The 18118-nt window shown below is 39.3% G+C and overlaps 2 protein-coding genes across 3 annotated transcripts in view; one reads left to right on the top strand and one right to left on the bottom strand.

Moving 5' to 3' along the window:
- Positions 1-1602: 1602 nt before the first annotated feature.
- Positions 1603-11056, top strand: smim22 (small integral membrane protein 22). Of its 2 annotated transcripts, none has more exons than XM_050070145.1 (4): positions 1603-1703; positions 5654-5782; positions 8334-8404; positions 10603-11056. In XM_050070145.1, the coding sequence occupies exons 2-4, from the start codon at positions 5662-5664 to the stop codon at positions 10648-10650; spliced, it is 240 nt and encodes a 79-aa protein (XP_049926102.1). In that variant the 5' UTR covers positions 1603-1703; positions 5654-5661; the 3' UTR covers positions 10651-11056. The 2 variants fall into 2 exon arrangements, with proteins under 2 accessions (XP_049926102.1, XP_049926101.1); XM_050070144.1 differs by lacking the exon at positions 1603-1703 and adding an exon at positions 3650-3897.
- A 1701-nt stretch (positions 11057-12757) lies between these two features.
- rogdi (rogdi atypical leucine zipper) overlaps positions 12758-18118 on the bottom strand; it is a 21181-nt gene continuing 15820 nt past the window's right edge. The window contains exon 11 of the mRNA XM_050069281.1: positions 12758-15536. Coding sequence (XP_049925238.1) covers positions 15495-15536 — 42 coding nt within the window. The 3' untranslated portion in view covers positions 12758-15494. The remainder of the gene's footprint in view (positions 15537-18118) is intronic.

The following is an 18118-nucleotide window of genomic DNA, read 5'->3' as shown; positions in this document are numbered from 1 at the left end:
GAGAATGGCCAGACAGGTTCAAGATGATAGAAAGACAACAGTAACTCAAATAGCCACTCGTTACAACCCAGGTCTGCAGAAGACCATCTCTGAATGAACAACACGTCAAAGTAGCTGGGCCACAGCAGCAGAAGACACACCTGGTGCCACTCCTGTCAGCTAAGAACAGGGAACTGTGGCTACAGTTCACACAGGCTCACCAAAACTGGACAATAGAAGATTGGAAAATCGTTGCCTGGTCTGATGAGTCTCAATTTCTGCTGCGACATTTATATGGTAGACTCAGATTTTGGCGTAAACAACATGAAAGCATGGATCCATCCTGCCTTGTATCAACGGTTCAGGCTGGTGGTGGTGGTGTAATGGTGTGGGGGATATTTTCTTGGCACACTTTGGGCCCCTTAGTACCACCTGAGCATGGTTTAAACACCACAGCCTACCTGAGTATTGTTGCTGACCGTGTCCATCCCTTTCTGACAGGTACACTGTGGTCTACTCTACTCCCAGTAGAATAACACACCATGTCACAAAGCTCAAATAATCTCAAACTGGTTTCTTGAACATGACAATGAGTTCACTGTACTCCAATGGCCTCCACCGTCACCAGATCTCAATCCAATAGAGCACCTTTGGGATGTGGTGGAACAGGAGATTCACATCATGGATGTGCAGCCGACAAATCTGCAGCAACAGTGTGATGCTATCATGTCAGTATGGACCAAAATCTCTGAGGAATGTTTCCAGCACTTTGTTGAATCTATGCTTCCAATAATTAAGGCAGTTCTGAAGGCAAAAGGGGGCCCAACCCTGTACTACGAAGGTGTACCTAAAAAAGTGGCCAGTTTGTATATTCTGGTTAAAACGTCTAAACCGGCATCTCCTCCTTGTCTCATTGAAAAAGTAAGATTTTTCATTCATCAATCATTCTGCACAATCAAGCTCTAACATTAGAGTAAGGAACTGTAGTTGTTTAGCTGTCACCACACCTGCCCAGAGACTACACCTGAAAATTGGCCACGGTGGCTAAACAGGCACATTTGCAGAAATGTCCCAGTAATATTAAAGGGGAACTAATGTTTTTTTCAACCTGGGCCCTATTTTCCGATCTACTTTTGTCTCAATGAGTGATAGGATGTCCAATATTTGACATGTTCCTCTGCCTGTTGCTGCTCCCTCTCTCTCCTCGTCCGCTCTTCAATTTCAATGAGCTCTGCATCCGTGTACGTCTATGTAATCCGTGTTCAAATAAACACGGGCGGTCATCAAATTAAAATGGCTCATCCAGATCCAGTTAGTCAAAATCGGGTAAAAAAATTCGGTCATGTTTGTTGTGGCAAGTCAAAACACTCACTCAGAGAGTTAAAGTCTGGCTCTGAAATCTCATGTCTCGCAAGATTTGAGTTTTTGCAGGAAGTTACCGCTGGAGTGACCTTACAAACGCGAGAAGTTACTCTGTTTGGAGTAATCATGGTTGAATTTTTACCCGATTTTGACCAACTGGATCTGGATGAGCCATTTGAATTTGATGACCAGCCATATTTATTTGAACACGGAGTACACGGATGCAGAGCTCATTGAAACTGAAGAGCGGACGTTATTTGAACACGGAGTACACGGATGCAGAGCTCATTGAAACTGAAGAGCGGACGAGGAGAGAGAGTGAGCAGCAACAGGCAGAGGAACATGTCCGAATCCAGCTAAAGGTAAAACACAGACGTTCATTTCTCCTTTCAGTTATGTTGTTGGATAATTATACTAACAATCCAAGCCTATCTGCGTGGAAAAAATGCACTTTTAGTGGACGTATTTTGACGCTGTCTGAGTGCCCTATTATTTAATATAACGCACGCTCACGGGCTGCAGGCAGGTCAGCCCGAGCTTCGTACTGGAGAAATGTCAAATATTGAACATCCTATCACTCATTTAGACAAAAGTAGATCGAAAAATAGGGCCCAGGTTGTAAAAAACATTGGTTCCCCTTTAAACTGTATAAATAAATGAATAAACAAACACATTTTTGAGTGGAAGAGAGTAGTGCACAACAATTTTGTGGTTGCTGTTTACCCTTTAATTGATCACTATATAACACCTTATCAAGTGATTTCGGTTTTTCTTTGTTTTAAAACTGTAAATATTTCATATTTTATTACATCTACTGTAAAACTTCAATTAATATTAATTAATTAATCACTGAAATCAATAGGCCTATGTTTGGGACAGGTGTCTATATGTGACAGGCCTTTAATTCCTTTTGCACAAAACTGTTGCTCAGCAAAGATCAGATGCAAATGCAATCAGATTGTTTATTTAAAACCATATGAATATCATTCGTATAAATATGAGGCTTCAGATAATATATCAGTTATGAATCTTTCATTTGATCCTGCTCTGACAGACAGCGTATCAGAGTGAGATAGAGAGAGTCAGGGCACTCGAGGATTATGACACCTGACATACTGAAACATCACCACTTTATCCTGGTAAACAACACTCACAACTCGGATTCATTGATATGAAAAACCCCTTTGATTCTTTTGATCTGAGGACCCCTATGGATTAAAGGAATATGAATAACTTACAGGGTAACTGAGGAATGGTCACAGAATTTGAGATAGCAAACTACCCATTTTTTGTTGGTTTGTTTGTTTTTTACATTTAAATAACCTTTATTTAAAAGAAAAAATGAGCTGCTTGGCAACCAGGCCAGGCGTCTAATTGAGACAAGTATTTATTTATCAAAATGTGTAGCCAGGATTCCACCAATATTGTTTTAAGATAAAAGTGTGATAGAGATTCTTTTGTAGTGAAGCTGCTGATTGATGATATTTTGCACAGTGTTCTGTATATTTGAATATGACCAAAATAAGTATTCATTGTTTTTTCAGAGAACTGTATTCTGATCAGGCTGAAGAGCCTGTGAAGCAGCATTTACACAAAGCAGGCTGCTTGCTCCTGTAACTTGACACCTCTTAGCCTTTGCATGAGAATCAATAGAGTGCTCCAGGGATGATGTTTTTCTGAAGGCAAATGCGGATGTGTGCGTTGCACTGGTTCCCTCATCAAAAAGCCTATGGGATTTTTCCAATGAAATTTGGAATATCTCACAAAATAAGCTCTGTGGCAAATGAATGTTTATGATACTTACACATTTTGTCTGGCAAGATAATCTTCACAAATCAACTCCACTGTTATGATATTTGAAGCATAAAGGCAATCGTCATAAGGAAAAAGCTAACATTGGGCTATAAAGGAATTACACTACAGCCACATGACTTAACCTCACCACCACAACAAGGCTGTAAAGCCATGTGTGCTGTGATGACAGTCTGTAGTCTCATTTAACCACTTGTCAGCAAACATCTTTGTTTAGACAAATACAAATTTCAGAATTCACAATGGGGTATTTACAGACATATTTTATGTCACAGAACAAAACGTTACAGTCTCTTCAGCATGAGTTAACCACAGACCTCATTTCAAGCATCTAACCAAAAACCCATTCGAAAAAAGCATTGACTTTGAGACAAGGGAACCGGGACTGCTAAAATGCTAACTCATTTCCAGGAGCATTCTGTGTTGAGTGTGCAAAGTCATCCAGTGGGCCGGATTGGAGTCTTTGTCGGGCGGTTCTGGCCCGCGGGCCGTATGTTTGACACCCTACAGTAGACCCTTTCAGTTTCACGGCTTTGTGTTCTGTTGTTCCTGCAGTCAGTCTGCTTTAGTTTTATGATTACAGAGGGGGAACTCCTAACACACAGTCCAGGAAGGCCGTTTGTTTTAAATGCGACACGAGGAAGGAAGAACAGAATCAGTGCGCCAGTGTGAACAGGTGTGTCAGGTGTCAGGTAGCCCTTCCTACCCGGAAGAAAAGAAAAAAACAAGCGACTCCGTTGACAGGTAAGTCACGTCTAAATAATATATTGTGTAGTCTGTAACTAGTATTTTTTATTTATTGTACATTAAAATAATTTGAAATATTCTATCCTTAAAAGCCTCTGAGTGAATGACGTAGTAAACTACAGCAGGCTACTACGTCGTGCAGTTGTCATGTCTGATGAGTCCGCGTAGTTACAGTCAACACTACATAGAGAGCAGTGATTTATTTGTGATGTAGCAAGTCCGTTTCAGCATAAATATATTATATATTTCTCTGTTCCATGTAGGAACAAATGTATCATTACCACATATAGACATGTAATATCCTGCTGTAAAGAGTATTCTGCTTCCTTCTGATTTGTAAGTTTTTTTCCTGACCTGAATTGAACTGTGTCCTTGAACACATTTCATCTGTGTATGAGAGTCTTGTTTTGTTTCTGTTCTCATAAAAGATATCAGTTAGCTGGAGGCCTCCCTATTCTCCCTCTTCATCTTTGTTTTAACTTCATTATGCGACTGCATCTGTTCTTCTTTGTCAAACATAGCCCAGGACACTCCAGGTGTTCTCTGACCTTTCAGCTGAAATAAGGCTGACTCTGTTATAAATCTTTATTATTCTGTTTTATCACTTTATTAAATGACACAAGAGACAACTTGAACATTTCAGTCTTTTGTTGTTCCACTTCTGTCACCACGTTCTACAGATTGGTGTGAAAATTGTGCTTCTAGAGCTGTTTAAATCATGTAGTGTATGTAAGATATTGTGTTTTAGATCTCCATAGACCTTCAGAACGTCATAGTGAGAAAAATAGAGGTGTTACTAAAAATTAAAATTAATTCCATAAAAAGCCATGATGGTGTAGCAGAACATTTAAAAGCAAAGTAGCTAAATTAAAATCAGACATTTGTATTTATTTTTGTGCTTTTCCCACCATGACGTGAAAATGTATGCTGCAAAAAGGGCCTGTAAGATTTTGCTTTGATTCACCAAATTTATATTGACCCAGATCATACAGTAGGTCTGCACACTACTCACCAGCACCAGCACACATTTGCTAAACAGATAAAATAAACCAGTTCACCCTCAGTAACCTGAATATATGTGTCAACCATCAGCTGCACTGTTCCCTGTTCCAGGTCTTTGGGACCTCGTTGCATGCCCTTCCCCATTTGTCCGTCCCCTCATTTCCTGTCCTCTCTCAGCTATAGGCATAAGCATATTGTCTTCATTTCTAAAGCTTCTAATCAACAATACCTTTTTTATGTACTCACATCCATCTCCATGTTTAACAGTTGGACAGGTGTTCTTTTCATGAAATTCTGCACCCATTTTTCTCCAAACATACCTTTGCTAAACATACCTTTGCTAAACATACCTTTGCTCATTGCTCACTCCAAACTGACATCTGCTGTATGTAATATAATGACTCTGGATAAGTACCTCACACAGCCCTACCTATCCCTTTAAGACAGTTCGCTGATACACTACTGTAATATTTCTGTAATATATTACATTAGTGTATAAACAGACAATAACATTTTAATTGAATTCCAACATTCCCCCCATTAGCTGTGAATGATCATCAATAAGATACTTATTAGCTCCGTGAAGTCTGCAGGGTTTCAGTGCAACCTAACTCTGTCCCTGCTCTATGTGGTGCTGCTGTGTTGAATAGACTCAGATGGCACTAAACTGTGAGCTGAGCTCTGTGTGTGTGTGTGTGTGTGTGTGTGTGTGTGTGTGTGTGTGTGTGTGTGTGTGTGTGTGTGAAAGCAGACAGGGTGATGGAGCAGAGAAACCTGCAACAGGAGTTGGTGGATCGGTTCAGTCATGTCTTTTCCAGACTGCAGATCTTCCGGTCTGACTGGGACATCGCCTTTTTTGCAGTCTTCTTCATCTTCATTGGTGAGTGAAGATGAAAGTAATGGATTTAAGAGGCAAAGACATTCTAATGATTTCTATAACACAGCATCAGGGTATATAGAAAGGTAGAAAATGAGCAGAAAGCAGTGAAAAGTTTACATTGGAATATTTTCCCAACTACCTCCCCAGCTGTCCCTCCATTATCTTACCCCTTCCCCACAACCCTTGATCACAGTATTCAGTGGATTCCAGAATTAACTTATCCAACAGAAATGGCAGATTGAGCAGGACTAATACAAGAAGAGTGGACACACAAACATCTGTATAAGTATATAAGTACAAAATCATGGCTGGCCAGTGGCTGTGAATCATCTTCATCCAAATGATTTTTCTTTTCAAGTTTCATAAATGACAAGAGATCACAAAGATGGTGTGACTGTTGACAGGAGTCTGTATTTCCACTGGAGCAATATTCTGTTGGCATTTAAGACGCAAACATGATGTTGAGTTGAGTAGATGTCCAACTTAAGTCACTGATCTGTCCAATGCTTGCATCCCTTTATCACTGCTTAAAGCAGGGCAGTCAGATGTCTTATGGACTTCTATACAGTGACTCAGTGGTGCTCAAATATCCACTGCAGCCAGCTGAATGTCAACAAACATTATCAGTGTGAACCTCATCCCTCTGGGTGATCACGTAAAGCACCATAGAATAACAGTTCAAAATAATAAACTTTATTTTATACAGCACTTTTGAAAACAAAGTCACAAAGTGCTTTACATGACTGAACCAGAATTCATATATTTCAGGGTTGCAATGAGGCAAACAAAACCAGACAATTAGTTGAATAAAATGCTAGTTAAGTATAAATGAAATATCAATGAACTATCCTATGAACTTTTGGAGTTATGCCCCTGTCTGGTCGCAACAGTAACAGAACATGAGTGGAACCTGTAAGCTAAAGACTAAGTCTGTGCATCACTGGATCATTTAAAGATATTTGTACTGAATTTTGTGCAAACGTATCAAGACAGGCACAAACTGTTGAACTGATTTTTATTAGTTGATTATACCATAAGCAACACTATTCCATCTTTAACTTCATGCCTTTCAAAGATCAGTTCATCTTCTACTTACTTAACTCTTCACAGTGAAATAAATTTTGACCAGGGGTGCCCAAACTTTTGCACGCCACTGTACCTGATAAAATACAAGAAAAGCAACCAGTGAGTTAGCTGCAGTGGCTTTATTTTTCTCCTTTCTGTCCTTATAGGAAGTAATATTGTAATGTTATAAATAACTAAACAACAGTCAAACTGTTGATTGATATTTTGATATGATATGATATGATATGATATGATATGATATGATATGATATGATATGATATTTAAAAATACTCAGAGCTAAAACGTCAGCTCTTTTGATAATGTTTACTGTTGTTGTCAGGAGGTGGCGCTAATCGCCAAATTATATGCCTCCATAAATCTGGACCTTTATCACTTAAGTGCCAGTTAGTTACCTGTAGCCTACTGTTTCCTGGTCTAGTCATAATTGCAGTGATAACCATAACCGGTCATACCTGCCCTGTTGGGTCATGTGTCATGATGAAGCTATCTCAGACCCAGCAGGGGCTTGAGTTGAGCAATATGCAGCTGCTGGACAGAGCGATGATCTGTTTCGAGACCAATAACAAGGACAACAAACGCACACATTTAGATAAAAAACATCAGCTGACATCGAGTAATGTGTGTGAAACAACAAGGATGTGGGTTATAGTGTGATTTGCCATACCCACCCCATTAACCTCAATAGAAGTGCCACCAAACTCTGGCTCCAATGCAAAATTTGAATGCTGTCACTGACGTCATGTTCTTTCCTTCTTTTATAGTTTCCTTGTCAGCTGCTGCATTAATAAACTTTCCAACTTGAAATACAAAGTTGTTGTTTTTTTTACAGTATTTGTTTTCAAGTTTTAAATGGTCATTTTATAGTTGTGACATCACAACTTCACAGAAGTCCTGACGGCCTGTCTAAAGGCACAGTTTCTGAATACTGACTGTTGTTGACTGTATTTCTCTGTGGATTGAGCATTTTGATACTTTAACAGTATCAAAATGCTCAATCCACTCCAAAAATATGGGAGGTTTAAGAATGACCCTATTGTAACCAAAAGGTAAATAGGTTAAATGAGGGATTTGTGTGAGGTGTGAGCTAATGAACTACTAGAGCTAATAATTAATTATCTATGCAGCTATTTCACATATATCCTGTATCTGCTTGTTTGGGCAAATCACTTTCATCCCTCTCAAACACAGGATTCTGCAGTGGGTCTGCTTTATCATTGAAAGTAAATATTTGGAGTGCACTTTGGCTTTGGTATTCTCTTTTGTCTGCATCATTGCCATTCTGATCTGTAATGCTAGCTGCCCTCAGTTTACTCAAACACAGCATGCTAAAGCTGCTGCTACTGCATGCTGGACAGAGCTGTCTCCTATACAGTGATTTGGTTTTGGTACCAATCAATTGGACCTAACTCCTAAAAAAGGACTCTGTGTCTGCTTAACCACACCCTGCTGTGTGTGTGTTTTTAGGTATGGTGCTGCTGCTGGTCATCCTGGTCATCATCCGCTGTTGTTGCTGCTGCTGCTGTGATGACGACAAGGTAAACACATGTACAAGAGAGAACTGACATAAAACACACACTTGTAGCGAGGTGCTGACTCAAGGGCAGAAATCAAAGAGTGGGAACACTAAACACTCAGAACTCGCCTTGGAGAAAGGCTGTGTATGAAATCACTCCCTATTTATTATGTAGTGTGCTGTATTTATCCTCCATAGTTTTTATTTAACTGTCCACAATCTGAGTGCAAATGTATCCCCTATATAGTGTGTCACAAATAAACATTGAATTGAACAAGTAGAATTACTGCCTCATGGTTGTATGCCCCCACCAACCAGTCAAGTTTCAGTTTACATCCATGTCTGTCCAGACTCGTGTATTCAGGCCAGCCATTAGGAAATACAGGCAGGGGGACAACATTTTCAAAGGTGGGCCTCTCATCCACACCCAGTGGGGGTGGGTGGGTGGATCCCTATACATTTTTACACTTCCTGTGAATATAATCCAATTAATCTTATTTCCATGTATCTACTCTGTGTTAAGACCCTATTTTCTTATTTTGAAAAGCAGAGGTAGTCACGTATGTGTCCTGGGCTGAAAAATGCCCTCCAATGAATGAGGAGAGAAAAGTCAAATCTAGCATTGATTGAGGAAATTACTGCAAGGTATTAAATTGTAAGATCAAATCAGGAGTGAACAAAAAATGTTTTCTTCATTTATTCATTCAATCTTGAGGGCTACTTTAATCAAATATTGGTCAAATTGTGTGAACTAAAACAGTGTGAAGAGTATATGGCTGTCAACTATCAGTTTTCCAGTCATACCCAATTTATGAAATTCAAAGACTGATTAGGGACCCCAGTAAGCAGAAATATTTAAATACACCATTTTGAAAAAAAAAGGCAAAATTCCTTTTTCATTCACCAAAATTTAGCGTAAATTTGGAGCGTTATTTGGTTAGTACCAATGGATGCCGTAGGCCATCTAGATTAATATGATACCTGTGTCTTCACTGTAGCTTTAAAACTGAGCCTGATACAGCAGGTTTTATTTGATAAAAATTACTCTGCCTCAGCTCTGCCTGTCATACCTGCAACTTCAGTCAGTGATGTAAGTCAGTAAGTTAATTGTTGTACTTGATCCAATTTAAGTGTCAAGCATAGACCTTTTCATGGGCCCCCCCTTGGCCTTGAGCCAGGGTCATGTGTACCCTTTGACCCCCCCCCCCCCCCGACAGCAGGCCTGTGTGTAGCTGTTACAGTAGACAATGCTTCAAATTCAACCTGGCAGCACAGAAGATCTATACATTCACTACAGTCTAAAGGTGGACACCCAAGATTAATGTCACCAGTTCAGTATGTGACCAAATGTCTCCCAGTCTGTTCCTGAGTTATGGCGTTGAATAATGGCCAGATACATTATGATGTCACAGGGAAGATGACCTCTGACCTTTTGGATATAAAATTTCATCACTTCACCATTTCATCCAAGTAGACGTTTATGTGAAATGAAGTCATAATTAGTGTCTGAATTCTTGAGTTATGGCTATAAATGTGTTTTGTGAGGTCATAGTGACCTTTGACCACCAAATTCTAAATCAGTTCATCTTTTGAGTCCAAGTGGACATTTTGGCCAAATTTGAAGATATTCCCTGAAGGCGTTCCTTAGATATCGTACTTATGAATGAGAATGGGACAAACAGAGAACCTGACAACATAATGCCTCCTGCCTCGGCTGTTGCTGGCATGGAGGCATAAAAACTGTTTGTGCACAAAAACAAGAGTAGTGTCCATGGAATGTACTGTACACTACTTTTTACTAACAGTCCCTCATTGCAGTGCATTGTATTTGATAGATTTGAAAATTAGCCTGTAGTTATGCTCATTATTGAGTTAACTACTTAACGTCTCTTATGTAGGGAGCAGTAAACCAGGGAATGAGGGTATGATTATGGACACAGCCATAGGCCAGCCACAAAGACGCCAAAACATTTTAGAAATGGTCAGAGGCCATCGTGTTTAACCTGTACATCTAGACTGCCTCCCACCTCAGCAGTAGAGAATGTAAGTCCTCAGCACTCCTTGGCATGTCAACATTCTCATTCGTTGAACCACCTTAGAGGGAGAACCTGTCATGTTGTGAAATGAACAGAAATTGAGCTGAGGTCCTTGAGGACTCTTTACTGTGATAATGACAGCTGTGTGTGATTAAAGAAAGATTTCTTTATGCTTCCTCAACAGCCTCGAAGAACGAAGGTTGGCATAGAGAACATGGCTCTGGAGCCCTGACAGCTGAACTGCACTGATGCAGTATTGTGAAGGCTGATGAAGCTACAAGCAGAGCCTTTAAGTCTGACTCCTGTGCCAAAACTTTGATTTTACTGTCACCAGTCTGTAAACAAATTTCACTGACTTGCACATAGAAAGAATCATTCACGTGTCCTTTGGTACCCAGCTATGGAAATCTAACACACGTGATCTCTCTGTCACTGCTTTGTAGAGTTAATTGCTAGGATACAACAGAGGAGCTGGAAACACTCAGCTGTTTATGTTTTTATGCCTCTGTAGATTTGAATGTAACTTCGTCTTGTTTTTTTTTGTGTGTGTGTGAAAAGAGAATGGTAGTTTTAATTTGAAGGTTTTACTTTGTAACAAATATTTAACAATAATAAAAATGTCAACTTTGCTCTATTTATTTATGTGTTGGTCTCTTACTTCTCAGTATGCCATGTTCATTTATGGAACACTTGTCCTAGCTAACAGACACACCAACATTTGTAGAGGACAAAGTACACAAAATCATATGAAGGCATAAATCATTAAACAGGAGATCGATGTTTGTGTTGTTCTGACGACGGCACAAAGGTTTGCAGGCTCAGCCCAGATGGGATCACACAGCTGCTGCCCTGCTCAAACACTCCTCAGTCACCACTTTTGTCTTTAATATTTCACTCTTTCAATGGCCCCTCCAGAAATTTTTCATCAGGGTGGTCAGATGTGGCCCCTTAAAATCTTGGGGTGGCACACCAAGACCAAAAGTCAAAACTGAATTTCAGGAATTCTGCTATGTTGTATATAGGCTTGTTGAAAATATGTCAGTGTATGACTGAAGAGATCACACACTGATATACTTTGGTTTCTTATTTTACAGTTAATATTACTTATCTAATATTACTTATGGTAGGTGATTCATTGTTCTTCAAATAGGCTGGTTGTTCTTTTCCTTAAAGGATGAATACACAGCTTTAATTTAAACACTGATTTACACTGATTGTAAGAAACAAAACACTTACTGGGAACAAGCCTTCCCAAGTTTAGGGGAGATTTGTGGGTACCATAGAACCCATTTACCTGAGGATGTCTTGAGGTGAGAGTTTAAGGGACACCATTGAAAATGACAATGCCAGTTTTTCCCTCGCCAAAATTAAGCCTAAATTTGGAGCATTATTTAGCCCCCTTCCAGACAAGCAGTGCCGACATGGTTGGTACCAGTGGATGCCCCACTGGAGTCTGCCTTTGACTGGCATCCAAACACTGTATTTTGCAACTGACCAGTATTTGCCCTTCACAGCTGTGCTAACGGTTGTACTAACTGGGTAAAGAAGCTATCAGGTAACTTAGTTTGCAGTAAAGTACAGCTGATAGCTGAAATAAAGCGATGTGGACACGATAATGGAGGCTCTGTGCTCCCAACCAGCGTGAACCAAGACGACAACACTCCTTATCATTATTTATACTGGCACGGCAGCGCATTACTTCTTGGGGGTAGCCACTACACTCTTTAGTAGAACTCACAAAAGTGTTTATTTCACAGGTTTTCAGCAAAACATACACGTCACCACTGTAAGACATTATGTCATTTCACTACACTGGATTGTTCACTCCTTTGACAATTCACCATTCATTCACGTTTCTGTGCAGAGATCTCAGTGATACTATACCTTTACTGTAACTCTTGCACTGTCCTGGAGAAATACATCTCTTTGCTGTTTTCAGAAAAGAAATAAAGCATTACTCTGCATCTGTCCAACCTTAAAATATAATTTAACTCCTGAGGTACATGTCTGTAGAACACCAAAGTGTTCAATATAAAATAAAAGATACTTAAAAATGCTGCTAACATATGCATCAGTATTCATGGTGTAACACTATATCAGTCACTGGGACAATTCTGCTGCACAATGAGGACTTAAACATTTGGTACATTTTGCTGATGATTGTACTAACTAGTGTCTCATGTGAGGAGACACATTTTTCTTCATCAGGAACAAGAAACTAAAGCACAGCTGGTAGAAATTCATTTAACCAGTGGAGACAAACTGTCATCTAATGAGACACCTTTAGCCTCACTGCAGCAGTCAGCAAAGGTTAAGAAAGAGAGTTCGACATGTACAGGTCACTGTTTAGAATATTTTTATTGCACAGATATCAGATAAATAATTTCCACATTTTATATGATAGGCAGCTTTTCAACATAGATTAACACTTACTGGAATGAAGTCATTTGTTCATGATTGGATTAGTGTTTGGTTCAGAATCAACAACGTGTGCAAACTGTGTCAAATAAATATGAACATAAAGCAGACAAAAACTTGAAATCAAAGAATACACCAACATACATGTGAAGTAGCTTATCGTTTAGACATATCCATGTTGTAACAAACAGGGAATGTGAATTGTGTCATTTCCACCAAATGGGGAAATAAACAATAACAAAAAACAGGCAAACAAAAAACAAAAAGCATGATCCCAGTTCCAGTGTCCACCCTAATGCCATGTTAATGTCATACTGGAATTATCAGAGTTTACAACTTATAAAGAGCAATTACATCAACATCCAAGTTATAAATTTAATATATAGTATAATTACGAATGGGAAACCCAAATTTTTCTGAAAGCTCTGACACATCCAACCACCCACTCACTGATACGGACATGCCTGAAAACCACATATGAAAAGATTATTGTTCGATGTCATTAAACCCAGACTTAATGGATATGGTGTTATATTATAAACGCACAGTATTTCTACCTCTCAATGACATGAATGCTGGCAAGACGTAAACATGGGCATCTTTCCCACGTCTTCCATCCATCCCATGTGATGTAAACATGGCCTCGCATTTTAACTGACTTCACCTTTGTGATCAGCTCTAAGGTGAAACACCATGGCTCATCAAATTGTATCTGGACGGGCCGACATTGAAACTGGTCCACAAGCAGGTGATACTGTACCGTCAGTGAATGAAGAAAATATGTTTCCTCATTCACTGATGGTACAGTGTCATCTGTCACTGACATCACAGTGGGAAATGTTTTCCTTTTCCATTTATTATTGCATCCCCTAACAGCTGAGAGTTTCCCCCCCTGACAATTTTTTTTGCCTTCTCTTTATGATACCGTTGCATTCCCCTTAAACTATGCAACACCCAGCACAAGTAACATATATTTACATTAATATAGTTTGGGGACCTCCAACATAAAAGATCGCAAAAGAACAGTTAAAATGTGTGCAGTAGAGGTTGAAATAGCCTTACTTTTAGTTCCTAATATAGGTCCAAAAACACTCTAACACATCCCATAACGCAACCCAACAATATCTTTTGTTAGACCCTCCTTTCTAGTAAATGCACACTTCTTTCCAATGCCACATTTCCAATTTCTAACCCACACTTTTCTTAGAAATTATTGGGCTCCATACCCAAACAAAGGGTGTTTTCTAACCTGTGTAGTTTTGTCCAGACACTCGTTTTCCCTCTTAGTGCGATTGGTTGAACACAGCAATTGTACATGGGTAAATTAGCTTTAGAGACCAGGTTGTAAACATGTTTATCACTGCTGTTAAATTGGGCATTTTAACATGGGGGTCTATGGGGAGTGACTTGCTTCTGGGGCCAGCCTCAAGTGGCCATTAGAGGAACTGCAGGTTTTGGCATTTCTGCATTGACCTCAGTTTTTAGCCCTGGAGATCACTTTTCCCTTTTTTTTTTTTTTTTTAAAGTTTGAGCTAAATGGCTCCCATAGACAAATTTGCATTTCCTAGGATAGAGAAACATGACCTGCCCTACTCTGTCTTCCTCTGCCTCTCATTGGCTTACTCTGACATTCTTACCCTAACCCTAACCGTTCGCACTTCTCTTACCTTAACCTAACCAATCCAACCAACCCACGGCATTGAGTACTAGCCAATCAGAGGGAGAGTAGGGTGGGTGATGCCTTCGCTATCCTAGGAAATGCAAATTCACCTCCCGTAGCTAGGTGAGCTTTGCATTCTGGGATGCGAATGAGTGAAATTACATGTTCTTAGCAACTGGCTAGCGAAGGAATGAAAGTCTGCACTGGACCAGCAACCAAGTACATTGTTTTCCCAATATCTGTGCAGATAATAGTTTCCTCCAGACATTTTGTAATCATGTTTGTGTAAACGCAACAGTTTACCAACTCATTCAGAGCCAACCAATGATAGGTTTGAAAACATCCCAAGATTTTTCGTGTGATGTCACTTGTTTTCTTAGACTTGACAAATCTCCTCCAGAGCCACAGAAGATATTATAATGACTTGGTGGTGCTCAACAGGACTACAAAAACTGAGTTTTACATGTAAAACTGGTGGATTGCCCTTTTGGAGAAAGTATGACTGTAATGTCAGGAAATGCAAAAAGACGAGGAAATTTCAAAACAGCTGTGAGGGAACTCACACCATTTCAGACCACCGTAACCTCTTAGTACTGCTGAGTCTTCCAGCCCTGAGTGAACATATTAGTGTTCCACACAACAACACAGTTCGGAGGATAATTTTGGGACAAGAACCAGAAAAATACTCAGTAAGTACTAGTAAATAATTCTAATAACAAATAAGAAACAATCACATTCATTCATTGAGAAGTTCAAGTCAGTGGTGTGAGATGCAACACACATCAGTCAGTCAGTCAGTCAGCTGGGAATATTGTTATCTGTTGGGGTTTGATTGGCTCCTTCAGCTAATCATGCAATACTTGAAACTGAATGACTGGATGAAACTGAAGGACTGGATGATAAATATAATTATATATAAAAATAAAAACCTTCCTAGGATATCCCTTACACTTGTGTGGTTAGTTTGGGTCTGACTGGTCTCCAGACAATGGACAGGATTAGAAAGGTCTGTAGTTCCAGAAACTGGAGAAGACAGATATCTGTGGAGATGGAACGACAGGGAGGCTTAGTTAGATTTATACACAATTACACATGCAAAGTTAATTATCTAACAATCAAATGGTCAAAGCTTGAATACACCTGTCTAGTCATATACTGCTTTTCAAGCTAATGGTAGCCCTCAAATAGTCACTTCCTCAGTAGCCATTTCTACGTCAGACAGAAGCTTTGACAGTCAGCAGATCCCTGGACATCGGCAACAGAATCAAATATCTAAGAACTGTAATGGAGAGTGACCCTGAAGCTGCGTTAACTGATTTTTTTTGGCCACTTAGAGGCAGCAAAACAAGCTGACATATTATCACCTTATAAAGTCACCTGTTTAAGTCATACAGTACCAATAGTAGGGGTGGAAATTACCAGAGGATCCACGATACGGTATCATGATACTTAAGTCACGATACAATATTACTGTGATCTTAAATATGTTGTGATATGCTGATTATTGCGATAAAATGTATTGCAATACATTTCCTTTTTTTCAACTGTTAAGTGTGTCCTCAAAGGAAAACTTTGTCATTATCTCTTTTATTTAATAAGATAAAGTTTTAAGTCTGTTCATCTCACTTTAGCCATTTTGTTTGCAGCAGCAAAATGTATCTAGTGGACTGAAAAAGCAGGCTACCCAAGGTTTAATCTGTTTTTGCCATAACAGTAATTTACATAATAAAAAATCTATACTTGGCACTGTGTGACGATACGATACTGCCACACAAAAATATAGCAATACTATGCTGTATCGATGTTTTCCCCACCTCTAACCAGTAGTATTTCTTTAAAATGCTATTAGTGTTCACCTGATGAATCTAAGTCTAGTATTCACTCTCTTCTTTGGTCTCCACCAACTCTTGGGAAAATATGTGGCTAAGAATCTTTAGGAATATTATTGTATGTTACTGTCATTTTACAAGTACACTCCAGGAGTGCCACTCCTGGACAGTGCAATTAATGCAAGTAATAAGACAAATTAAAGACAGACGACAAGCACTCATTTAATAAATATGAAATTAAAAGAAATACTATAAAAAGGATAGATATGCATAAAAAGGATGGACTTTGGACTTAAAAACGTGTGTATTGCTCTTAAAAGCATAGTATATCACATTTAAATGATATACAGAATAACAGTCCAATCAGAATAAAAATGCCTCATGAAGGAATTTTCAATCAGGTTGAGTGGTGGCGTAAACCTTTGATAATCTGTTCAATAGGAAAATACTGGTAATTAATAACCATGTAAACATTGATCTGATTGTTGCTCTCTGGTTGGAACTACTATGTATTACTTCTGCACATGTTTGCTCCATGTGGCAGTAACATTAGTGATGTAGGGGGTGCATGTGCCACACACAACCAAGGCTATTCAATGAAGGCTTGGACATGCTCTCTGATCCCATGAGAACTATGGGATATGACACATGCACTGTGTACCTGGTGCTGCAATGTTAGAGGGTTACAGCATATACCGCTAGAAGGTGATGGTGTCCGCTCAGGTGCTCTTTGGGTGCTTGGCTTGACATAAGTTTTTGGGTTCGCTTGAACAGATGGCAGCCAATATACAATAAAGCGTTTGCATATAGTATTCTCTAATTTCTATCTATTCTAATTCTAATTCTAATTCTCATCCATTTCTTTATTTTTCGTATCATTTATGTTCCAACCCAACTGTGGATGCCTCAGTGAAATGAATCAGTCACTAACTGTAATACTAATTCTAATATAGTTCAGCAGCTATTGAGCCTTTCATGGCAACACGACATGCAGGATTTTGACAGAGAATCGTACATAAGTTTAAAAAAATATGTAGCGCTCTGCTAGTGCTGCGCTCTCATAAGAGTGCTCTGACTGATAATAAATGTATTCTTTGATTTGATTTAATGAGTAGCCTGATGTGGCGTTGTTATGGGCTAAATTGTGGAGTTGCTGGACACAACAACCATCTATCACAACCAGCAGCAGTTGCCTGCACATGAGATGTTTGACATCAGTAAATTGTAGTATCTACATACAGTCTACATGTGAGGTGTTTAAGGGACACGTGTAATTTGTAGCTATAGAAAATAACCTGGGTTACACTTAAGATTACTTACTACTGACTTAATACCACCTAACGCAAATCAAAAAGTTACACTGGGGCATAAATGCACATCTTTTTCAGGATGGATATAGTTAGGATTTAATCAATACCACTACTCTCATCAATACTCCTTATCAGTTTGTTTCTTCATCGATACTCTTATAGGTTGTTTTTCATTACTAAAGAATTGCTTTTAAAGGGCCAGTGTGTAAAATGGGTTGAAAACCGTTGAAAACAGTGACATCAGTGGTCAAATTCTAGATTGCAGGGCTCACTCGCTCACCCTGCCCGTCGGGTAAATGACGGTGGCCTCGTAGGGACAAAAAGCCTTGCACAGACACGAGTTTTTCAGGAGTGGGTCTATCTATCTATCTATCGAGCTCAGCTGTTTATTTAGCCTAGCAATATCTCCGGACTATAGTAGCTGCAATGGACGACATTGAACGCGATTTTGAAGAGTTTCTTGTAGCGGACACAGACCCAGAG

The sequence above is a fragment of the Epinephelus moara genome, chromosome 18, assembly GCF_006386435.1.
Source record: "Epinephelus moara isolate mb chromosome 18, YSFRI_EMoa_1.0, whole genome shotgun sequence".
Taxonomy (NCBI): Eukaryota; Metazoa; Chordata; class Actinopteri; order Perciformes; family Serranidae; genus Epinephelus; species Epinephelus moara.
This window is presented reverse-complemented; position numbering and strand designations above follow the sequence as displayed.